General features: G+C 33.8%; 1 protein-coding gene, 1 long non-coding RNA gene and 1 other non-coding gene across 3 annotated transcripts; 2 read left to right on the top strand and 1 right to left on the bottom strand.

The window, feature by feature from the left end:
* Window positions 1–1,634: 1,634 nt before the first annotated feature.
* Window positions 1,635–26,439, bottom strand: LOC130897449 (somatostatin receptor type 1). The gene is made up of 8 exons (XM_057806305.1): window positions 26,397–26,439; window positions 24,168–24,406; window positions 18,389–18,511; window positions 13,324–13,491; window positions 11,256–11,439; window positions 5,826–5,970; window positions 3,208–3,464; window positions 1,635–1,991 (listed from the first exon to the last, which is right to left on the bottom strand). The coding sequence occupies exons 2-8, from the start codon at window positions 24,337–24,339 to the stop codon at window positions 1,685–1,687; spliced, it is 1,356 nt and encodes a 451-aa protein (XP_057662288.1). The 5' UTR covers window positions 24,340–24,406; window positions 26,397–26,439; the 3' UTR covers window positions 1,635–1,684.
* Window positions 8,588–8,661, top strand: Trnan-guu (transfer RNA asparagine (anticodon GUU)). The gene has a single exon. It is a non-coding gene; the product is annotated as a tRNA-Asn (tRNA).
* Window positions 9,081–9,401, top strand: LOC130897455 (uncharacterized). Its single transcript, XR_009059702.1, has 2 exons — window positions 9,081–9,297; window positions 9,343–9,401. It is a non-coding gene; the product is annotated as an uncharacterized LOC130897455 (long non-coding RNA).

Below are 26,439 nucleotides of genomic sequence, written 5' to 3'. Positions count from 1 at the left end.
GTGACCCCGGAAAGAATATAGATTGAGATTTCATCCACGCTTGTACACAATTTTTCTTTTATATCTAATACCTTGACATTTTAGCCTAATTAACAGTTTCAGATAAGAATCCTTGACTTGTAGTTTGCTTTTACTAAGGATCATATTTTAACAATTTGTGTTAAATAAAATTTCGTCTATCGTAATTCTGACTAACTGTTGATACTTTTTTGTTTTTCTACTTCCCATTTCAATTCCCTTAGCATCAATTTACTCGCAAAATAATTCAAATTCTTCCCTTACTAGAATCTGCTGATACTACAACTGAAATTATTAGTATTACTCCAATACACTACCACATATTTGAACTCCTGTACAACAAGAGGGTAATTCGAGTAGTGACAGCCGTAGATGTCTGTAGATATTGATCTTGAACTTCTCTAGGTTGTGGTGCTCAGGAAAGAAGTGCCTTGGTAGCTGTTTCCACGGGCTTGCATTCCTCCAAAGAAATCAGTCTCGATAAATTATAGTTCGAGGCGCCTGTCTGTCGAGTAGGTCTTGCAAAATCTGCTCTAGGTTGGATATGTTGAACAACTCGGAAAAGCATTTGCCGTGCTAGTATCGGCGACCTTTCTTCTATGCTCTAAGCTGTCCATGTTTTTAGTAAACTCTTGATCGCCTATAAGTCGAACTGCTCTCGTCTGTATTGAGTCGAACATCTTCAGAGTACGCTTGGAAGACGGACGAATCTGGGCCTTGGGAGCATTATAAGCTGTATCAGATGTATATCTTTTTGATCTTGAAGAGAGCTCCAAGTGAAGTTACCTTGGATAAATCGGCTACGTGACTATGCCAGGGTAAATTGCGATGATAGTGATATTTTATGACCAAATTTTAAGCTGCACTGCTAGCTTTCTTTGTAAAAATAACTGTCTGGATCTTTACTGCTTTAAACTCAATCAGATTGCTTCCACCTCATTCCAGAATGTTTTCAAGATCGGTGATGATCTGTAGTAGGTAGTAGTTGGGGTGGTTGATTTGAACGACGACACCAGAGTGCTATCATCAGCAAGCTATAGATCGGGTTTAAAGTTCTGTCAAGTAGATCGTTGATGTACTGGAAGAGAAGAGTAGGTGACAAGATGCATCCCTGAGGAATACCATTGTTGACCTTAATGAGGTATATCAATCGATAACGACCTGGACCCATTAATTCGATGTTTTGATTTTATCGGTTTGAGTTGATGTGTGAGAATGATGAAGAATGATTCTGCGATTGGTTTCCCTGATTTTTCAGAATATTCTTGCAAACAAATGCTCATATCCTCTTCAGAATTTCTATGTTCTATGTTCTATGCTCTAATGGAACGGTGATGACATGTCCAGTCAATCCAAAAAACGGGCGACTATTTGTATCGAAGTTCTTAGTGCGCAAACAACTTTTGTTGGATTGGGCTCGTCTTGAACAGTCAATTGTTGTTGAGTTTCGAGTTCATATAAATAGATACACGATTGGAATATGCCCCAATCTCACGGTTTGTCAGATGATTATCTTGCAATATCAGTTTATAAAAATCGAACAACGCACGAAAATATTTTTTTGTCCAATATCAGTAAACAACTCAAATAGCACTCGTAAACACGTTCTGAGTACATTTAATCAAATAATATGCATTTATTCAATAAAATATTACAACTATCAATTTCATTTATAGCCGTCTTTAATAATAGTGACTTCTGATGCGTTATCATAACCAAGGGGTTGTGAAGAGCTTCCAGAAAGGAATCCGTTTCCTTTATACTCATCGATGACTTCAATATATTCCGAATCCATCTGTTCTGAACAGCAATTCTGCACGTCGTCACCTTTTTTTTCGTCTACTTTGTATAGAGGAGCATTAAGACTTTTGGTAATTTCAATTACTTTAGCTTTCATATGTTTCATGTTTAAATTTTCGTTAAGCACAATAAAGTTAACATGGACTTTTTCCGTCTTCTTAGAAGTTCCACCCCTGAAAAAAAGTATTTATTATATCTTGCAGTCGCCACCAAGAAACACAAGTAAAAAACTAATCGCTACCTTCGCAGATGATACTGCAATAATGTCTTCAGGTACAGACCCTACAAGAGTATCAGAAAAGCTACAATATCACCTAAATGTTCTACAAGAATGGCTACATCAGTGGAAAATGGAAGTCAACAGTGACAAATCCACGTTCACCACAAAACGAGGTGTCTGTCCCCTTTTGTGACCATTAACGATATGCCGATTCCAGTGAAAACAGAAGTCAAATACCTCAAACTACACTTGGACCATAAGTTAACATATACAAGCTAAAAAACACAACTAAAGCTAAAACTTCAAAATATGAAGTGGCTAATCGGCAGACGATCGCAGTTAACAATGGAAAATAAGATACAAAATCATCCTGAAACTAATATGGATATATAGCATAGAGGTATGGGGTTGCAGTAAACCATCGAACACCAAGTTACTGCAAACTCTTCAATCTAAAATACTTCGCTAATGCTCCATGGTTTATAAGCAACCACACAATTCACACCTCAGTATTCCAAACAAAAACCGCAACGGAAACCTTCAAAATCCACTAATATCCAAGCTTTAGGCCCGCCGCAAATTGAACCCAGCCCACGGCCAGCTCCGACCCAACCTGGTTCGCGTGGTACCGAGTTGTACTTGCAACACAGTTTCGTGGGTCGTAGGTAGCTACTTTTAAATAAACCATCCATTACCAAACAGTTTTTCTTTTGATTCAAAAATGGAGAAATTAATCGAAATTGTGAGATCCTTTCCTGTACTCTATGATTCTACTCATGAAGATTATATGAGAGTAAAACTGAAGGATGATTTGTGGGAGAACATAACAAAAGAATTAAATACTCCTTTGTTTTACTTCTTTTTTTTTTGTTGGTAGTTGCAACATAATGAATCTTTTGGCGTGGGCTGTGTTCAATATGCGTTACAATTAAAAAACGTGGACATGTGCTGGGTCTGGCCCTCGCGTATGCTCTGCGTGGGCTTGGTTCAATTTGCGGCGGGCCTTCCACTGATCCAATGGAACAGAGAAGATTGAAAAGGCGCTGGCCAGGAAACCTACGGAGACCCATCAGTGGATAGTACCCGCCTCAAGTCATTTTGCAAGAAACCATATCATTAACTTTATATTTTTTTGAGTTGATTAAAAATTATGAGCACAAAAAACTCACCTGAACATTTTCTTAAGGGCTCTATAGAATGTGGGACAAAACAGATAATAGAATAAAAAATTAACGGCCACATTAAACGCGCCCAATAAGGTGCAAATTACTCTAATTATGTCTACCACTGAATTTTCATCGTCGGCATATTCTCCAAAATAAATCAAAGTTACAGCCCTTGTTTTTGAAATTAAATTAGAAGGTATTTCGGCCAGAATGAATAGAACAATTATTGAAATTAGTATTATTGTGAGGTTTTTGTTGTCCTAAAATGAAAAGATTTGATTTAAAAATAGTCAAAATGGAAAAATTTCTTAGAGTTTACTGGTATTGTTCACTAGTCTGGTCAATTAGTATGCAGTAGTATGTATTAAGAATCTAAAACAACGTGTACTATATCTACAATGTGTCACTTAACACGTAAACTGCCATGGGGAATCAACCTTATCCCCTTATGGGGGATCGATGTTATCCGACATATTAAAGAATATTTCTGGTCGCGTCTGATGCAATATTTCAGTGTAAGTGATATGGGATGTTATTGAGTATGTTTTTGGGCAAAACGGGGATATATTTGGTTTTAGCATTAGATGTCATCACATATTTTTAAACGGAAAAATAATAGATCCATAATTAATTTTTGAAAGCACATTTATTTAGATCAAATATAAGCTTTTTTGATATCCAAAAAAACATTTATTTAGAATATGCAACGTGAAAATCGAGGAAACATTTGAAACACAGGTTTTTTTGGCATATATTACAGCGAAATTTAGTCTTTGATGTTCAATTTTTTGCGACTTGACCACCAGATTCTATTGAAATTTGAGCATAATATCGGTAACATTATCTTTTCTTCTCGCTCTTCTAGGATGTGTCCAGGCACTTGTTCTTCTTCATACTGGAGGATTTCTTCACATTTGATAAGACCCTTGATAACTTCTTCTCGGAATTTGGTAATGGACGTTTTGTTTTGAGTATATTGAGTAAATGTAAGATGTTGGCATTGACTAATGCCAATCCAAATATTAACTCTATAGCTACTAGGATATATTGAAAAATTCTTAGCCTACTATAGAACCAAACGACAATTCAATGTCAAAATATTTTATTACTCAACATATTCTCCTCTTAATTGGATACATTTATTACAGCGAACCTTCAACGTCTCTGGACATTTGAAAAAAATGTTTTTTCTTGCTCTGCAAACCAAACCTCCACAGTTTTTATTACCTCCTCGTTGGAAGAAAATTTACGACCTTTTAAACTTTTTCTCAGTTGAGGAAAGAGATAATCGTCGGACGGAGCCAAATCTGGTTAATAAGGGGGGTAATTCTAGTAATTCAAACCCAAAATCACGAATGTTTTGGATGGCAACATGAGATTTGTGTGCAGGGGCGTTGTGCTGCAAAAACAAAACACCTTTGGATAGCTTTCCGCGTCTTTTCTCTTTAATTTTTCAGTGTTCAGTAATGTCGAATAGTAATCTCCAGTTATTGTTCTACCTGAAAGTGAAGTAAGAACTTTTCCAGCAGATTTTTGGACACTTAATTTCTTAGGTCTTGGAGAACCAGAGGGTCGCCATTCCATCAATTGTTGCTTTTAGTCAGCATTGAAACATTTGGGGATCCATTTTGCAGCAATTCTTCTCATGTCCAAATTGACGTGAACTATATGATAAACGAGTTTGTATGAAATATTCGGTGCTTCAGATATCCGTTTTAGCCCAATTCGACGGATAAAATCATGTCATGAACTACATCGATATTTTCGGGGACTGACACAGAAACTGGCCTTCCCGATCGATCATCGTCTTCAATGGAAAATTTACCTCTTTTGAAGCTTGCAATCCAATTTTTCACGGTCGCATACGAAGAACATTGATCACCAAAGTTTTTAAGCATATCTTCGTAAATGTGCTTACCTCTTGACCCTTTTAAATACAGATACTTTTTGATAGCTCGATACTTTTAATTTATTGTATAACTCTGGTTTACTTTTTTGACGTCAAACTTTACACTTACACTTCACTAAGTTATTGTTCGTTGCTATGGTAACCTAACCTAACCTAACTATCCAGGAACTTCTTCCAAAAGTCACGTTTTCTTTTAGGCAACACTGCGCGAATCTTTTCTAGGTCTTCGGTAAAGTCGTCCTCTTCTATCGCTACCATGCAGACACACTCCACTTTCAGCTGAGAAGAGACCGGAACCACATTGTTCGTCAGTCCAATTAACGTGTTCCCTGGCAAATCGTAGGTTAATGTGGGGCCAATAAGTGGCTCAAGGTTAGCTGCCTCAAGGTTTCTTCTGACTTTCCAGTCACGTTTCTCTGAGCTCTTGTTGGTCTTGAACAGCAGTTTAGGCCCGATTTTTTCGCGATTGGCTGATAATGAATCGGTCATCTCTCTCGATTGTGCACGTGATTCTTCCGGAACTGCATCTTCTATTTTGAAGCTACTATATCTTCAGTTTTTTTGCTAATGACTTGCGATTACAGAGTTATCGCCTGAGTCGATTTTTTTGCTCCCGAGTGTAGTTGAATCATGGTGAAATCGTTGATGCCTAATGCTAAGGATTTTCTAAAAATTTCTTTAAATTTCAATTAGATGTAATGTTTTTACATACCCGTTTGATTTTCCCTGTACATCGCGATCTAATTTGTCTTGCTTTATGCAACGATAATATTAACATTCCATTTCCCAAAATTAATATTAATCCTGGTATAATAGTGAAAATAATCAACATAAACCAATTGTAACTAGCATATAACCTGAAAAACATAACATAAATTGTTTGTGTCATGTCAAAACATTGATTTCATGCAGCGAGTTATTCGACGCGAATAAATTGAGAAATGAAAAATAATGTTTAGTCCTCGTATAAAATTCGGTAAACATCTTACACACTGCCAGTCCACGTGGACTCATTATCACTTTTTACCAAAGAAAACATCGAATCGTACACATAAATACATGGGTGATTCCGTTCTAACTGTGATTTTTTGTATTCAAAATTTCAAGATTTTAAAATTTAACTTTTCTAACTTTTTTATGCATATTATTCATCTATTTTACTGTAAAAATAAAACTCTAAGAGGAATTTACTACAACTTCAAAGTATCACGAGCAAGACACAAATGTCGGATTTTGAGTTCCACGGTACTGACTCATTTATCCACGGTACTGACATGGTAACTTAAGATATTAAACAACAAGTGCATCAATTTTCCTCAGTTTGATCATAAACATTAGAATTTATAAGGTAATTAGTTTAAATCATTTGTTACGACAAAAAAAATTAATAATTTATCGGTAAATTCTAGGAATGGACATGACACGGTACTGACATTCAAGTGATGTAGTATAAGTTTTCTTTAAGTGGCAAGTTATATTGTATAAAAATAATGTTTAAATATCTTAAGAATTATTCAATTAACACAAAATTTTTATTAATTGATTATTAATTAATGACTAGTACAAAAAAACAATACAGGACATTGAATATCACAGTTAGAACGGAATCACCCACATTTCTATTGGCCGAAGCCGTATGTACAAAATTTCTTCCATATATTTCTGCAAGAGAATCTGCTATAACCATTGGCGTTGCTTGGTGAGATTAATTTAATAAATAAACAAATAAAATGAAATTTCAATATACAGAAGAAAACCACAATGAGGAACAAAACTATAGGTAATAGGTAATAATTAGTATATATAAGTCCATAGCAAAATTAAACCAGTTTGCGACATGACCGGATTGTGATATTTTTATCAGAATATAAGTCGTTTACAGAGTAGAAGACACTTTCCAGTAAATTCACTCTCAAATTTTTGCGGAAATCAGGAAAAGATAAAATCGATCTGATTTCAATTGGTAAATGATTGTGCATTTTTTCCTTTGTAAAAGATTGAGCCTTTAACTAATTGTGAACGTGCAGATGGTAGGTAAAGGTCATGCTTCCGCGAATTAGGAAAACGGATTCAACGATAAATAAGGAAGAGTCAGAATTTTCAATCTATTAAGGAAGTCCCTGCAGTGAGCCCTGCCGTTTAGTCCGAATAAATATCTAACAGCTCTCTTGTGTAGTTTGAAGTTTCGCTCAAATTGAGTCGTACCACACGTACCCCAGAAGGGAAAGGCATATCGAAGATGCGACTCAATAAGGGCATAATAGAGTGTTAAGGAGGTGGATAAGTTCAGATCTTTGGAAAGTGATCTCAGCGCAAAATACGAGGAACTCAATTTTTTAGATAAGGCGGCAATATATAACTCCCATCTCAAGGAAATGTCCAAACAAACCCTAAGAATTTTACAGATTCAACGACGTCAATCAACAAAAGAAATAAAATAGGGCCCAGTACTGAGCCTTGGGGCACTCCACATTCGATTGGCTTGCACGAAGACATCGTTGTATCAACCCTTACAAGCTGACTTATGATGGTAAAGTATGACTTAAACCATGCGAGAGGTATTGCTCGCAATTCCAGATACATCATCAAATGCTATTACTCAGCTCTCCAAGGTAAAAATTCATCACTACACTCACGATCAACCATTCAAGGTGATGTTATTTCCATCTCTGATATCTGATAGATGCTAATTATGCACTGATACTTGAACTACCAATATTGTATTTGCAACAGTCACTTAAAAACCAGAATATCAAAATTCTCCTGGACCTTCCTAGTCTGAAATTTAATACTCGATACAAGAGAAGGCAATACTGCAGCAACAAATCCACTAGTTTTTCTCTATCTAAAAATTCTTTTCTTCGTAATATGCAAAAATGTAAAAGATATCGTACATCAATAAACTAGAAGCTCTCGAAATGCGGACCCTTCGAAGAATGTTGTGTATACCATGAACAGACAAAGTAAGGAACGAGGATGTACTAAGAAAAGCGAAGACTGAGAAAGAGTTGTTCAACTTGATCAAGGTGTTAAAGGTTGGATACTTGGCTCACGTTCTTAGAAGAGAAAGATATATAATACCCCAATTGATGCCATGCTTACGCAAAATAAAACACTGGACTGGTATAAATAATAATAAAATGTCTAACCATAAGATAATCGTAAACGCACTGAAAATGCAAGGCAATGGATGAAAAATAATAATATATCAGTCGGGTAGTCTACAACTTATCAAATAAAATCTAAAAAAAAAACTAATAAATGTTCGAAGTGGCCACCTAGAACTTCTACACTTCCGGAGAATTTTTCTAAATGTTAATAGAGTATAATTGTAAACTTTAAGTATTTAGAACTGTAGCCATTATCTTGGTTTATCTTTAAAATGAGTACAAGCCTTGTATTTTTCAAGTTTTATATTGATAAAGATCTGAATTGCATATTTATTATATATGTAAAAATACAATCATTGTCGTAGCCTCCGTGGCGCAATCGGCTAGCGCGTTCGGCTGTTAACCGAAAGGTTGGTGGTTCGAGCCCACCCGGGGGCGGTTTTTTTTATATTATAAAGAAATTTATATTATTTTTCTTTATAAACTAGACAGTTTTTTTTATCATTTTCTTTTGTTCAATTGAAAAAATCGTCACAATTATGCTTATTTGAAATTTATTTTGTTTTATTCATCATCAACAAGCGCTAACTCTTTTCATATCCACTTATAAATATAGAGATCTATACAGTGGCGTAGCTAAGCGTGGGCCCTCACGGTCTCGCACTTAAAGGGACCTCTCGGGGTCGCTTTAAATGTAATCCCATTAAACTTAAAATCTCCGTTTATTTTTGAGTTAACTTATTGTCACAGGCTGGCAACACAGCTTTGCAAAACGTTTCTTTGCACGTACACACTAACGATTTCCGATTCTATCAAATATTAAGTCAAATTCTGTAGATGTCAAATTTCGTAAATGTCAAATTTCATAGATGTCAATTTCAATACTGTTTCCTGACAAAATTGGTCTTACCTCGTAAGACACTCGGTGTGAAATGGAAAGCGTCGATATTGATAGAATCCTTGAAGGTTGCATAATCGAAATTCAGAGTATAAGTAAGAAAAGCTACGGGAAAAGTAAGCGATAATATTCTACATCTGAGGGGCATATCTCGAACCAAATTTCCATAATATTAAGTAAGGAACACCCTTTATATTGAACAATTTGATTTTCTTATTTAGATTGTGTTTCAGGTTAGCTTTGATATTATTATTTAAATAAAACACGATTAGTTTGAGAACACGTTTTACTTCGATCTTCTATATGTTCTAACCTAACTATCTCAGGCTCCCGCTTCCCAACTGTCACTTGCCAGATGACCATAGAACATTCAAGCTAGTACATGGCACTGTGAAGTGTCATATACGTAACAGATTGGTTTGTAATGCATTGCGAACGAAATAGTATATTACGTAACAAGAATTGTAAGTAATCCATTACGCATGAGCAGCGGCAGGTGCATAAATTTCATAAGTGCGTAATGCCAAAAGTTTTAATGTTTTTTAAATTACTAAATTTGTGTAAATAGACCAAATAAAGCCTCACGTAAATAAAAATTTGATTTTAATTTAATTAAAACGAGAGGTTTAAGTTTTCTTTTTCGAAACGCACGTGTATGTTATGAGATCTCATTACCTGCATGTTATTCTTAATGTTGGCAGTGCGATTTTTGACATTTACAGACACGGGCGTAGACAAATGTCATTTACAAGGAATTTTGACAGTGCGATTTTTGACATTTACAGACACGGGCGTAGACAAATGTCATTTACAAGGAATGTTGACAGTGCGATTTTTGACGTTTACAGACATGGGCGTAGACAAATGTCATTTACAAGGAATGTTGACAGTGCGATTTTTGACGTTTACAGACATGGCCGTAGAAGGAAGACATATTATACATTCCCTTAATATACTCTTAATCATTGCTTAATAATATTATTTGGAAGTCTTCATGAAAGTTGGTTCTCCACTTTTCATATTGGTCGGCCCGAATACAATGATCACGAGTCTCAGAACACTTCGACACTTTTTCTGATTCAAGTAACACAGGTACTGTTAAGACTCTATAGAGCGAAGATAGTATCCATATTGACACATCATTTGTCAAACGTTCGCGCAGGCGTAAATAGAGCAAGTCGTGCGAGCGCTCTGCTTGTCGCAGCAGTTCGTATACTAGCCAAGTGCTCAAATAATTGTTTAATTTCCAATTACACAAGTCGTTTGAGCCCGGCTCAAAGCTAGCTGACTCATAGTCTTAATTCGACAGCGATACACTTAAAAACTAACTGAAGGTAAAGAAAAAACGAAGAAAGATCAGTAAAAGCGATACAAATAAAAAATAATAACATGTGAGTTTTAAGAAACGAAGGCTGAACATTTCGTAACAGCGTGTGTTTATTTGTAAGTTGTCTTTGGCAAGGCGTCAATTAGGACACGTATAGCACGTGTGATATGACGTAGTATAACACGTAGTTTTGTAATCTGACCAAAAATAATGATTTTTCTTCGATAGAATAAATTTATTAGGAGAAAATTCCTTCTTCATCAAGGAATAAAACAATATTTCGTCCTCAGCATCATCCGATTCTTAACTTAACTAAAATTCAATAATAAAAATTGTTTTGTTCGATTTCAAGAATGACAGACATTTTTTGATGCCGACTAATCGCGATCTGCTAATCTAAATCCAAACCCCACCGTTTTCTATTTGAAAACGCGTGTCTCAACATTCGGTTCACCACGCAGCACGTGTTCCATGTACGAGTCGTGTCACGCTACCTAACACGTGTTATACGTGTCGCAATTTGTGCCTTGTCTTTGAGTTGTGAGTTTATTTGCTTATTGACGACATTTAGTGGAAAGTAATTAACATTGAGCTTCAATCGGACAGTGTTGAAGGCAAGACAGTTAGGATTAGTGTACAGTAGACATTGGTGTGAAGATTAAGAACATTGGACTTTGTTGTAAATATTAGTGTATGTATATATCGGAGTAAATAAAATAATAGATCATTTTAAAGCTGTTTCAACTTTTATCCAGTGATCGAACGAACAACTTCACGCCCAGCTCGTAATAAGTTAAATCAACTTACCTAGAAAAATAAAAATCTGATTGTGCCAATGTTCCATCAAACTTCAAAGTAAAAATGAAGCAATACGGTATATTAAGTAGAACTGAGAGGACTGCTCCACTTGCCATAAGAGCCCTGGCAATTTTTGGATTACAAAATTTTGGTTTTACACATTGAACCGGATTCCAAAGAAAGAGAACTCTGTCTGAAACAAATTTTAATCAAGACATTGAGTTCAACAAATTTCCCCAGCATTCTAAGATATCAATATACAGCAATTGAAATTATTCCAATCAGTCATTTTTGATGGTAAATACGTTTGTTGCAAATAAGAGATTTCATATTTCAGAGAACAAAACAGACTTTTTGCAATCACATTTAGCACTACATCCCTTATGAGGTTGCAAAAAATTGTGTGTGGTTGGAGTAAAGTATGAACGGGTTCTAACGTATTGTTGACCAACTCTGTAGAGTCTAGCTGATAACCAAGCCACACTTGAACTTGTTAATATACTCGAAAAAGATGTTGATGAACAGCAACTCAGGTTGTCGAGTTGAATTATTGTTTTTAAAAACTTCAGCACATTGAATTAAATCTTGTTTTTCAAACATTTTGAAAATTGTTATTTTACCCTTCCTGTAAAAGGCAGATGTCATGTCACATACAGTTATTGCGTGTAAAAATAGTACATGATTTTGTCACTTTCCAAAAGTAGATAAATTTTTTGATTAATAGATTTCCGATTGATGTTGAGCTAGTTTTTTCAGTTGAAGTTGCATTTTTGACGATTACAATTTTTCGAATCGTTATATTTCAGAAACGATGACTTGTAAGGAAAAAAGTATAGATACGTTTTTTGTAGATAATTTTATGATCTACAATTTTTGTCTTGAATATTTTTTTGATAAAACCAACCGTTTTTCTGAAAATTGCGAAAAACTTATCTTTTTCACCTTTGACCTTGAATAACATTTTTTCCACTCAAGGAAATGATAGGGAACTTTGAAAATTTATTTTTAATTATATTTTAAACAATTTTATTGATTTTCAGCTTGGGATGGGAACTTATGTAACTTAACTCTTATTTTTTGGTCGAATTTGACCGGACTATGGTGCATAATCCAATAAATTGCTACTGAAATGATGTTTCGACCGAACGTTCTAGAGATCAGCATATTAATAAACAATAAAATAATTCTCAAAATACAAATCATAATATTTCAGGTGATCCTATCGAGTTCTTCTAAGTCGACACAATATACGCTAAATTCGGTAGACCACCTCGTACATTGGTCTTTGAATTCGATAATTTGGTTATTAAAAAGCCCATATACAGTGTGTTGGCCATACAAATAACTAATCGACTTATTTAATCGAATTTATTGTTCCTTCTAGTTTAGTGTGAATACTGGTAATATACACAAAATCTATTCGATGTAGACAGCATTATGTTCGAATCAACTGCCTCAATAAACTAGGCAAACACCCAAATCCGTAGACAGCAACAGATCATCAACATCAATACCGATCTTAAAAACATTCTGGAGTGGATTGGAGACGATCTGATTGAGTTTAACGCTGCTGTTTGGTCAGGTCTGGACATAATATCACCATCATCGCCAATTCGCTTGTAGGGTGGTTGTGAGCAATATGTCCTGGCATAACCACGTACAGATTTAGATTCAGCTACTTGGAGCCGTTCTTAAGACCAGAAAGTTATATAATCCACAACAGCTTTCAATCCTCTACATAGCCCAGTCGTCCATCTTTGACATATTGCTCGTACATTTGTAGCTCGGCTATCAAGATTATCGACCCAATAGAAAAAATAGCGATTCAACCTACAGGCGATCTAGAGTTAACCAAAAACTGGGACAGGTCGTTCTTAGTTGCCCTCCCTCCAGATTCAAAAAGCTTTCGATACAGTTAAGATGGAAGTATTATTACAAAAGTTACAAAATGTCTGCTTTGTTTGATTTAAATAAAGAATTCAAACATTTCTACTAGTAAATATAATAAAAATCAGCTCTGTATTCAAATTATTAAGATTCAAAAAGAAACAGAGCTGTTGATAGTTATACATCTTACCAATTGTTAATCCAGCAGTGGCCAATACTCCCATAGAGTTAATCGCTCCTCCTAGAGGTAAGCCAATTAAGACATCATACGCACCCCAGGAAGTTGAATGAAAAACTCCATGGGCCAATCCTCCCAAGAAATAAGTTATTGATAGCGCTAAATCCGTAGCAGCTAAAACTGAAAAATTGATCGTTGTACTGTTTCAGACGGAGTTTCAGCTACCACCAGAAGTCTCAGATGAATGAATTTCTATATCAGCAATCACTTATTCTGCATCTATTTATTGCAAATTGTCCGTCTAATGTGTAGAGACAAACAATTAAGTTTTTGAAGTTTTGAGTTTTGTATTCTATATCTATTAAAGTTTAAATTCATTTTCACATAGAACGCGTTATTTCTAGTTAGAGATTTTTTAAACTACACAAATTTAAAACTTTGGACTGATGCACGTCCAGCATTACTATCTAAATACGGAGATCGACGCTCCGAAGATATTTTACTAACTCAATTATCTACGATAATGAGACCTATGACCAATATCACCAAAGAATCTCTAATAATTTAAATGATTTGCTTCAACACATAGCTCTTAATGATAATATAGAAACTGTAAATTTCAAAACCCCATACTTTGAAAATATTACTCTCAAAACGTTTTGCACTGGTATTAACGAGCCATATTGTGAATATTTATCACATTTTTAAATAAATTCTCTCGATTAAGCCCTGCAAAAATGTATCTCCTACGATAATCATAAAAATCAACTTTTTGAGGAGTCAACAAAATAGAAGACTACCCTCTATCCAAAAATCGAAACAAAATTCTATTCCTTCAAACCACAATAGATTTAATCAAACTTTTAACTTTGCTTTGGTAGCAGAATCATCATTTTTCACGTACGATACCGAAGACTTGGACAGAAAGCGTTTTGAATTACATTAATTGACTTATCCTCAACACGTTGCTGGGTGGATGTGGAACCACGGTGAAAATCTATCTGCGTTCATGACCTCGTAATAGACGTCAGATGTTGACATAAACTTTTCCGTCGATATATTACAGTAGATGACACTTGTGTACACCATTACGAAGGAAATTCGTTGACAACAAAATATTTTTTTACAGTAAAGTAACTCTTCCGACTTTCTGCCCTTGTATAATATACACTGAATTATTATGATCCCTTTTATATCTTTACTTTTTTATTATAAATCCCACCGCCCGTATGATTTAAGCAATATTTCAAAATAGGTCGTTTAATCAAGAAAAATAAATTGAGGACGAAGCTGCCAGCAAAACGTCGTTAAAGGAAATCATTGGAATTATATCCGCTCTTGGGGCTAATGCAAATCCAAAGAGGATATTGCACTCTTACCAAGCAAAGCTCTCATTTAATGCCAATGTTACACTAGAAATATTTCCAGACAAACTTATAGTGCAGTCAGTGAAGATTTTCACCTCCGAATTTTTAGAAACAGAACCGATTAGTGACATAGCGCCGATTGACGCTTCCACCCCTATGCGGGTGGAAATTATTTTTAAAAAATAACGTCAGCAATCCATAGAGAATCAAATTCTGAATAAAAAGAAGCTTTTTAGTTATTCATGATGGAAAACTTGGAATTTTGTGTGAAAAAACCACGTTTCTAAAGTATTTTTCGCGAATAACCCAAAAACTACGCATTTAATGAGAAAAAAAGTTATGAACAAAATTATATCCTATGAAAAAACTAAGAAAATCATTTTTTAAAAAATGTTCTACGTCCAATACAAAGCAATATATGATTAGTAAAAAGAGAATTAATTATTTTGGGGAGAGTGCTCGAATTGATGGGTTCAACTTCAAATAATGGAAAAGAGGTTAATTTTACATGCATAATAATTGTAAAGTTTTTTGTAGTATTCAAAAATACCTTTAAAATAAGCTTTTATAAAAGTTAATTGGATTAAAATTGAAGAAGTTATAATCAAAAATAATTTGTTCTTCATATTTTTTAAAGAAAAATTAGCAGTTGCAGCTGTATCATTTCCATCAGAATTAAAATTGAACCTAGACCTCATACAATTAGTATTATTTTAGTGTTATTCATAGCGTCCTGAAGTTAGACCGGTTTAGAAAATGTATTTTTTGAAAAATGTACGGTAAAAGTTGAAAACGTATTTTTAATTTTTAAAACAAAATTGCCACAATTGCTAATACCTCTGAAACAATGAAAGATACATAAAAATTATAAAGAACAAAAATGTAGCTTTTTTAACGAATATTTTGGTTCTATATATTTCTGTAACTTCGAAAATAAAGGAGATATTACCATTTAAAGTATGCACTTTAGTGGAAAAATGACCTGTCTCTAGTCCTTCAATCCTTTCCCTTTAAAAAATTAAGGATTTGAAAGATTTTTCATTTACATGAACTCATAGATCTTAAAATTTCCTTTAAAATGTTTTTTTATGTTATTAGGCCAGGGCACTTACGAAAAAAAAGGTTTTTGGTGACAAAATTAATAGTAGAAAATGTTTAAAAAACAATACATTGTTTATAAATTTTTTTACCCCTTTTTTGAACACTTTTTGAGGTAAAAAAAAATCAAAAAACTGAGATGAGGGATTTTCAGTTCAACTCTTCTTCTTTCCAACGCGACTTTCCAAAAGATGATAGCAAGGTGAGCAAGAATGGCCCTTTGAAAAAAAGGGCTTCCTACGGTTTAATTGCCATTTTGTAGAAACTATAAGAGCGCAGGGCCCATCTTTAGAGCATTAATTAAGTACTTTTAGATCTCGGTTTTAAGTGAATAAGAAACCTTTATATTTAAAATTAACCAAATTATAAACAATTTGTACCGATTTTTTGGTGTTTTTATTGTTAAAAAAAAATAACGCATAGACAAAAAATAGTGAATTTTATGCACATAACTTTCTCGAAAAAATCAAACCTTTCTTTGAGCAACACGATACTCAACATGAAGCTATTGTCGAATCTGTTCTTCCTCTTTAAATAACACTCTATGGTAGTAGAGAAGAAGATAATTTGAATAAATTGCGATTTTACATGTTTTCTCAAGTCCTTAATTGGAGTTTAAAATCAACCTGGCACTCCTACCACCAACATCCGAAGCAACAACCACCAACATAGCTTGAGAACGTACATACAAGTACAACTGGTGCTGGGACATCAGATGGATCCACTTCTCTTGGGCTAGCAGGATTCAAAGTTTGATCTTGATCTTGCTACCTCCCCAGTTACTTCTTTCGACAATTTCCTGCAAATGTAACAAGGTGTGTGCAGGTAGTTGTGGGTGTTGTTTCGTTGGAATTAAGTGCTAGTTGAATTGTGTCAACTGCAAAAGGAATTTCTGCACCAACTCCCTCCAGCCTGAAGAGATTGACGAGCCAGAAGATCTGGTCTACATTTATATGGCGACGTACTTCGAAGAGGTATTAAAAATTTAAAGGGTAAGCTCGGTAAGAAAAAGGTTGGAGAAAAATGAATCTCTTCTCGAAAAAATCAAACCTTTCTTCGAACAACAACACACTCAACATGAAGCTATTGTCGAATCTGATTTTCCTCTTTGAATAACACTCTATGATGGTAGAGAACAAGATAATTTGAATGAATTGCGATTTCACCAATTTTCTCAAGTTCTCTCAAGAAATTGAAGAGCCAGAAGATCTGGACTACATTTATGTGGCGACCGACTCCGAAGAGGTATTAAAGAGGAGTTGTGTGATCCAACGACCTTTCATTTTTTCATCTACTTTCACCAAAAATCATCATAAATTAATAATGAGTATTATATTCTTTTTTATGCCGCTTCCGTTTTTATATCAATTGTCATCATATCTATGATAAGAAAGGATCTTAATTTAAAGTTATATTGTACGGAGATGGTTGGTCGAAAAAGTTTATTGTTGGTTTCAATCTACTCAGAATATTTTCCTCTTCAACTTTTATGATAATTACTTTAACAATAATTAGATTGATTTAGATAATATTAACGAAAAAACGTTAAAACAACTTTCGAAAATTGTGAAAGCTGCTCCAACTGTGATGTGCAATAGTATGGGAAAGGAAGACAAATCATTCAATGCAGAATTTAACGTTATAAAACTTTTATATAAAATAAAGTTTGTATGTCATAGAATACTGTTAGTAATATTAATTTGGTCAGAAATTGCCTGCAGAAACCATAAATTGGACATCGCATTATCTCTGCAGAAATATTCACATTTGTCAACGGTTACATAGGTCCAATGTTATGCTGAATCTGCACGAATATATAGAAACAGAAAAAATATCACCCATATAAAATATTTTTCAACCAAGAGCTTTTGGAAACTGTCGTTTGCAATTTTGAGAGGAGAGAATGAGAATAATAAACTTCAACTAAAGATATATCCCACAGTTGGTATGTGTGATACGTATCGTCCTCAGAAAGTAAATATATGGGGAGGTATCGTCAATAAGAATGAGTACAGTGAACCAGAATAGTTTCTCTACATTTTTGTATCACTGTAATTGCCACCAAGATCCCCAGATTCAGCTCTATTAGATAATTTACCTTGAGGATCACTAGAAGATAATGTTTAGCAAAACAGACTAGCTAATATTGGACTGGAATTACAGTAGAATCAAATAACATTCCAGCCGAAGCTGTTCGGAGCTATGGAGAACTTTTTCAGCATCTGCTACATTAATGCTATGCTTAATGCTATCAAGAGCATTAAGAAGGCATTTGTAACGCTTTTATTTTCAACATTATTTTCCTATAAACCCAAAACTAGGAAAAAAGGATGGGAGACTTTTGCATTGCAGCTGCTAAGTAGTCGAAAAGAAAAAAATTTGATCGATAATACATCCAATATAACGTAAAATCAATACTCGTTTTTAGACCTTTTGTTTAAGCTACTGATGACACAGAGTCAATATAATTACTAAACATCTTTCAAGAACTAATCAGGAAAGCATGAAGATACCATGCCAAAAGAATTAAATCAGTAACATACGAAAGGTGATTGTAGCTTCAGTTTTCATTACCAGCACTGTATAATATCGAATAAATCAGTTTAACTTACCTGCTAGATAGGTATATACGGATCCCACAAATTCTTTTCTTCTTAAAACCATCAATGAAAGAGTATTTCCAAGAATCCCAAAGCAGCATATTATTGTTGTCACAACTGAATATAGGATCAAATCTAAAATTGTTGTTTTAAATACAAAAACTTAGCTACACCTTAGGTTTGTTCCAATCTACTAATCTGGACCGTTCTTGGAACGGCTATTGAAAGTGTTTAAATGATATTTTCTGCGCAATTTCCGCACGGCTCTTGTAACGATAACTAAGTGGTTGGAACAAAAAACAGAAACTTCGGTTTGAACATGTAATTGCGCAGAATCGTCACCATACCAAGGACGGTTTTTTGATTGGTTGGAACGAATCTTCTCTGAGCTTTGAATGCGTGGTAGCAGCTATCATTCTTAAACGGGGCGCCGTAGAGTAAACATCGTTTATTAAATCATTGGCACATTCTTTAAAATAGTTTCTAATAGGGAATTAAGGAATTCAAAACGAGCATTAATCGTAAGATTTCAAATGCAATGAGTGCATAATGTATTAAAAGGTGTGAGTGTATTAAAAGTAGATAGATAGAAAAGCACGTGATGATTCACTAACTACTGCTATAAGATATTTTTTACACAGATCCACATCATTTTAAGGGGTTGCAATAGTAGAAAAATATTCCACTGCCTCCCCGTAGCCCAAATCTATCTCTAGCTGATTTATTTTCATGCGGTTTTTTTCAAAGTAGAATCTGCGTGAAAGAAACAAAATTATATCCAAATTGAAGGAGACCATCGTCAAAAAATGGGTCAAAATGTTTTCAGTAAACTCCATATATCATTTTTAAGAAATAATTTTATATTTTATGCTTGTTATTTCGCATAAGTACCGTCCTTGATATCGAGATTACGTATCCCAAAAGGTCAGTTACAGTTATACAAATAGTTCTGTTTCCTTTACTGATAACAAGTACCGTTGCGCGAAAATATAAATCAAACGCTTTCAAGAACGGTCCAAACCTTATAAAAAATCAATTTGTACATCCCTGACGAATGTTACTAAATGTAGTTAACGTCCTTAACCAAGTAACTCTAGATATTTATTTACAGGTGTACAGGCTAGGCACTTTTGTCCGTGGAATCAATTGAATCAGAATCACGCATGTGCAATACGTAACGAAAGAAAGAGATCCAAATACATAGGTAATTTTTTCTCTTTTTATTTTCAAGACAACTCTATTTATAGAGATATCTACTATATATTATCTGTAATTTCTCTATGTTTATAAATCCTTTTAATTTCAATCAGGAACGTGACCGATTGACATAATTCAATATAACTTGCGAGAAATTGCCTGCAAGTCTCTGTAAACAGTACAAGTAAACAAATTCCTAACCTCAAATTTTTTCTAATATTTTGTACACAGTTTAACAATGAAAATAACGAGGCTAAGTTTTCCGAAATTCACCCGATCTGTTATGCCAAATGTAACTAAATTGTAACTTGATAATGTCAAGATCATGAATGAAAAAATCAGATTAAGTTCATCTGTGCATGCTTTTGATCAAGAAATATTGCGACTTGCATTACATTGCACTTTGTATTGCATCATGTCAAGCGGCCTTTAATTTGAAATAAGTGTCCGTCAATTAATCGTTGATTCAACAAAAATATTTTTAATTTTATCAAGTGAAAGAAAAAAGATCGGTAACGTATTATATACATTTGAATAAATATGTTTCTTCACGTATATATGGAATTAATTTTAACACATATTGTTTTTTAATTGATTCTTTAGCCCATAATAAAATGAGTGGAAGAAATAAAAGAAAACACAAAAATATTGGAAGGAATATTTAAAATTTGGGTAAACAACCGCTCACGAAGAACGGTTGCCGTTTCTCTTTTATGCCAGAAATGCTTGACCATCTAATCCATGAAACGAAGTCGTCTTGAGCCGATTTTTTCAGAGGATAGTTATCAAATTTCTTTATTAATCGCTAAAACTGGAAAAAAAATCACACTGCAGGAGAGAATTTCAACAATATCAACATTTCTTAAAATGGTTCTGGGGAAATATGAAAAAGATCTAAAAGCTATGTATATATATAGATTTGGGGTCTCGTATACACTACGACCCAAAGGATCTATTTTATTCTCCTTCCTTGCTGCGAGACTGGAGAACCCAATGTTTACAGCTGATCCATCAAACCCTCTCCTCTTAAAAAGTCAGATGGCTCTGCTAGGTCTAGCGTCTTCATATGTTTGTTGAGGCGACATTGTCCCGATAGAACTCCTGTTAGTATTAGAAGAGTCTTTGCCTGTCTCATCCCCTGAGGTTGTCTCAATAATTGGTTTTGCTGCTATCTATCTTCTTTTCCAGTGCTTTTCCTATTGCTTTGTAGCTGATACCACATAAGGGCTCGGGTCCCATGAAGGGCTTAGCTGTCCCAGCTTGAACTATTTCATTTTTCTACGATATAGTGGAATCCATTGTAGGGTAATTTTATCTTTCTTGTTTAATTTTTCTAGAGAATCCCAAACGATTTTATGATATCGGAACTTAGAGTTCTAATAGCTGCTTGACTATCGGACAGGATTATGATTCCCTGTTTGCGATAGTTCCTCTCTAGATTGAACTGAACACATTTTTCAATTGAAGAGATTTTTGCTTGAAAAATGCTTGGTGCACTGCCCGGACTTTCAAAGTGTTTGGTTCTGGACCCTTCACTCCTATTCCTGTTTTTGATCCAACCATTTAATGACATTCCTTGTATGGTGTTTTGATCCCACTTGCTATGTAAAAGCTATGCCACTTAGGAACAATACTGTTAGTAGAAGAATAGACGAAATGAGTGAAGATATTGAGAAACAACTTGTTGAATAGCCAAAAACAAGAAATTTCTCTGTACAAATGGATGTACTAACTTTGAGAGACAGTGAGGCAGTATTGATAACCTATGTAAGATACATTGATGAAGGGCTTTTTTCTGAAGAACTGTTGTTATATAAGAGATTAGAAAGCACTACTACCTTCGTAGATAATTATAATAAGTTATAATAAAAAACTATCCTTCATAATTTACTAGAAAATTTTATAGTGCGTAATTCAAATATTTGAAGATAATTTGAAGTTCTTAGTGATACCTCAAAAATAATTAATTTTCTTATTTCTGTTTTTGTTTAAAATATTTCTCGTAATGGCATATTTTCAATTATGACAAAAGATGTTTTTTTTTAATTTTTTATTTCTTAGACATTTTGATATGTTTATTTTTTTAAATGTTCTTAATTTTAGTTCCCTTCTGTTTTAAAATTAGTTTTTTTAATAATGTTTGAAAGTCAGATAAAAATTTCAGACTTCTTTTAATCTTTATCAAAAAATGATATTTTATTATTATATATTATTTATATATCGATGGAATATATATTCCAGAAGAATACTCCTCTATGGTGGCGAAAGCAAGCTCCAATTTTTTTGTATTGATGATTCAAACATCTCAGATATTGGATTTTAACACTTGGTGGAATATTACAAGAAAAAATATGTGGGGAATGAATGTTTTGGACGAAAGGTGTCGCAGTGTCTTTATACATTGGTCTTAAATAGGACACAAACAAAAAAAGGGATGGTATATTAGTAACTAGAAAGTTGTTTATCAAACTAAAATTGTTTTTATTTTATTTACCCTTTTGTCTCAACTGAAAAATTGGATTTTTTTGACTTGAGTTGTTTTTGAAATGAATTATTTTGAATTTCAGTTTTCATTATATGTTTTGAAATTTTACTTACGATGTTTTTATAACAATCTAATAGTGATTTTTTCCTAAAACTTATCTTTTATATTTCTAACCTTGACATGATGCAATACAACGTGCAATGCAATATTTATTGATCAAAAGCATGCAGATCAGCTGACTTTCGTAAAACTTAGCTTCGTTATTTTCATTGTTAAACTATGTACAAAATATTAGTAAAAATTTGAGGTTAGGAATTTGTTTACTTGTACTGTTTACAGAGACTTGCATGCGATTTCTTGCACGTGCATTTAGTACAGCCAAAAATCAACCGAAACCTCGCAATTTCAAAAACCTTCATCGATCTTCTTGAAAATTTGGAATTAAGTACATCTTACCCTCCTCTTCAAACCTCACTTGGTCGCATAGTATGATTTTTATTTTTAAGGGGTGAAAATCACCCCTTACTCCAATAAATTTAAAACTAATGAATTAAAGCGGTAATGGGCTATAGTTATGTTCAAATATAATAAATGTTGATTGTTTTGTATCATGACTTCAATATTTTGATATTTTACAGCTCACCTACCCTTAAAAACAACCCCTCATACAAAGATTATTTAAAAAATGTGGTGAAAAACATGAAATTTTTTTTTATTTTGGATCGTAATACGAGAATTTTGTATAAAAAATCTGACCCTCAATATTTTTAATAATGCAACCACCAAAAAGCTTGAAAACCCTCTCTAAGAATTACAACGGAAGAAGCACACCTTTATTTTATATCTTTAACTCATAATATACATCTATTATTAGTTTTTTAATAATAATTTTAAGCTTTTTGCATTCATCTAAACATCATTTTGTAGTGAATTTCATAAGCTACAAAACCATGAGAGGTGCAACCTTCCTAGGCCCTTTTCTTCAGAGAATTTTGATGTTAAATTGTAAAAAAGGTAATTTTCAAGCTACGTGAGTTTTAAAAAAAAGCAAAATGTTCAGTAAAATAAAAGCTAAATTTCAGTTATAGAAAAATTCTTTCGTTGATCCAATAGTTTTTGAGGTATTTTGAAAAAATAACGTTTTTTTTTTAAACGAAAAAAAATTTCACATTAAACAACTTTTATTTTCAAAATATACGTGTTCCAAGCCAGTCAAACATTTGGAACGTGTTGTTAGGGGTTAAACAAAGATAATTTTACATGGGCTACGATTAATTTTAATTTTGCCGCAAATTCGAGTTAATTAACTTATTTTCATCATAACTCGGTTAATTTTAATGCTAGACGGATTTATAAAAGCTCATTTTAAAGGTCTGAAAAAGTACTTTAAAAATGTTTATTACAATTTTTTATGAAAAATTGATCGTTTTTCCGTTATTTGAGCTCAAACCTCTGCATAAATTTACGAAAAAGAAAAAATTGGCTTTCAGGGACTCATAAGTTTCTGATTATTATTTACAAAATGTAATTTAAACTGACTAATTCCTTTATTTTTTTATAAGCTTCAATTTTGATAAGAATAATTTTTTCCATAAAATGCGTAATTTTCGAGTTTTTCCTGAAAAAATGTTGTGTTGTTTTTTAATTTTCAATCGCGAATAACTCAGAAATTATTGTGATAAATAAAAAACTTCATTCCACATTTTCTTCATAAAATTCAATTCTCTATCGATTTCCGGTATTATTTTGAAATTTCCACCCCCGAATAAGGGTGGAATTCACCACTGGGGTAGAAGCATACATTGGCACCAAATCAGGTTTGTTATTTGTATCATTTTTGAACTTCTGTCAAAATTTCAAACTAAACCATGAACGTCTTTAAAATTGCGAGGTGATTTGCTTGATTCACTGTACTAATTATGTCGAGCAGCCTTTTGGGTTTTGTTTTAAAATTATGTATGGAAAACAAAAATTTTAGAAATGTTGAGGTGGGCCATGGCTTAAAGAAGACTGGAAAACACCGATTTAAATAATCTTCTCTAGATGACGTTTCAGTTAAATAAATATGAAACATGAAGATTCACCATAAAAATTAAGGTTTCCACTTACTTGTTTTCGGCTCATCGGCCCAATCAGGTTCATTCCTGTTATCGGGATCATGACATGGTTCCCAATGATCTTTAAATTCGAAGGAATATTCATCCCAATCAGGGGAATGCTCTCGAGGTGGACATTGATAAACATATAAATATTGTTCAAATAAGAGGAAAGAAGTACCCATTTTTTTCCTTCTCAAAGTAATAAATTGGATGCAGAATACTCTGGGTTAAAATATTTTTCGCATGTCCCTATTAAACAAACAGAAATAGTTATTCATGTATCAAAGGTAGTAGTTTGATAATTATGCACTGAAAGCTACAGTATTATAAAGCCGAGGGTTCTTAAATTGCTGAAGAGTTGGTACTGTTAGTACCATGGGCGAAAAATGTATGTACCGCGAAGGGTTTAGGTGAAGTGATGGTTCCTCGGATCGTTTCTCGTGAAAGGGAAACCGCCAACAGCGAAAATGACTAATTGTGCGGGTGCGGTAGTCCAACAACCAGCAAATAGTCTTATTTCTTTACGACTACCAACATTCTTGCCTAAGAGATCGGCTCTCTCTCTTTCGGTACAATCAATATAACTAACGAATAGGAAAAAATGCACTTACAAGATCATCGGATTAGACCAGGATTTAATTCGTCGCTTGAGTTCATCCCAAGAAAAAAAAAAACTTTTGGTCGAAAGTTGGAACCATCGGCGATTCAAAGTTTTGTACGAAGGTTGCTCCCTAAGTTCTGAGGCATGACAACACTAATGGGAATATGTCAATCATCATTAAGTTTGACTAAAAATAATCAATTAGCTTCGACTTTTGGTGATGAAGCACGTGTTTCGCGGGTTTGCTAAATTCATTAGTGGTCGCACTTCACTACTTCCAAAATCGACTGTTGTGCCAGAAAACATCGATGGTGTGCGTAAAGGGGGTCATCCCATGTGATGGGCTCAAAGAATCGATTTTTTTTCAATAAATTGCTTTCTCCACGTGTCTACAATACGGTAGTAATGTGATTTGTGAAAATTCGAAGCCGTTTTAAAACTACAGCTGGTAGAAGAAAGAGCTGTTCGGAGCGCTGAGCTGGCAGTTGGGGTCTGTGTACCATCGACTTTATACCTGGCCCCCCTTTTATACATATATACATTCATACAAGTTTAGACAAGTTTTTAACTAAGTTTAACAAGAGTTTCAAGAGCAAGAGTAAGGAATACTCTATGGACCAGGCATCGCAGATTGAGGGTAAGTTGAGATTTCCATATTTCTAAATGGACTCGAAACTTTAAACGCGTTTTTCTCAAAACTGTGTTTTTCAAACTTTCCTCCATCGTATCTCAAAAACGGCTTGACCGAATGACTTGAAATTTATAGGGCACATTCAATCAAAGTCCAATTTTTTGTAGATTCATTTGATAATAATCCATTCCGTGCATCTAGGCTCACAGATTAGAAGTTAAAGCTCTATCTATACTTACTGGTCGTAGAAAAAAATCCCTATACATGGGATGACCCCCTAAACTGCAAATTGCAGAATCGACATGCGACATACCGAAATACTTCGAAGTAAATGGAATTTTCGAAATACTGGACGTGTCGCCACCATTCTATTAGAGCAACGTAGAATGGTAAATTCTGGATGAGACACCATCATTTTTTTGCCAGATATGATCGAAAAAATCAGGGAAACAAATCGCAGAAGACGATTGATGCGTTCAAATTACATGTTTTGGAGGTACCTCAATCAGAATGGACACTAAAGATTTGTTTTTATTTATCAAAACTTAAGTAATAACTCTAGTGAAAGTAATTAATTTAGTTATGAAACTTTGATTGTACAACCTCTTCGTAATGCTCGAAACTAAGATTAGCGCCTATATGTAGTTGAAAGTTTTTTGTTTCCAAAAAAATCTTTTCTCATTTCCCAATAACAAAATGAGTAAAAGACAAATAATGCTTAGATTTTTGACTAGTTTTTTCCAATAATTCTACACACTATATAATATTGCATTCAATAAAAATGTTGATAGCTTTGCAGCAAGGGGGTTGGAGATAAAAATTTCGATTTATTAGCCAGCTACGTCTAACATCAAATAAATTCACGTATTTCAACATTACTGGTTAATTAGTAATTCTTACTATTTATAAAAATTCACATCATAGCAAAAACTGTGATCTCCAAAGGTTCTTGTAGTTTTTTTTTTGTTTACTCAACTTGAAATTTTCCAAAAATGATTTTCACTTACCGCATATGGAATTATTCCAATTTTGATTAATCCATGTACGTTC

The sequence above is a fragment of the Diorhabda carinulata genome, chromosome 8, assembly GCF_026250575.1.
Source record: "Diorhabda carinulata isolate Delta chromosome 8, icDioCari1.1, whole genome shotgun sequence".
NCBI lineage: Eukaryota > Metazoa > Arthropoda > Insecta > Coleoptera > Chrysomelidae > Diorhabda > Diorhabda carinulata.
This window is presented reverse-complemented; position numbering and strand designations above follow the sequence as displayed.

What these genes read in the sequence shown, in the direction of transcription:
- LOC130897449 (XM_057806305.1), bottom strand. Translation starts at nt 24,339, where the DNA reads ATGGGTACTTCTTTCCTCTTATTTGAACAATATTTATATGTTTATCAA. An exon ending in GGCCGATGAGCCGAAAACAA is followed by an intron (nt 18,512 to 24,167) that starts GTAAGTGGAAAC and finishes CAACAATTTTAG; the next exon opens with ATTTGATCCTATATTCAGTT. An exon ending in CACTGCTGGATTAACAATTG is followed by an intron (nt 11,440 to 13,323) that starts GTAAGATGTATA and finishes AATTTGTTTCAG; the next exon opens with ACAGAGTTCTCTTTCTTTGG.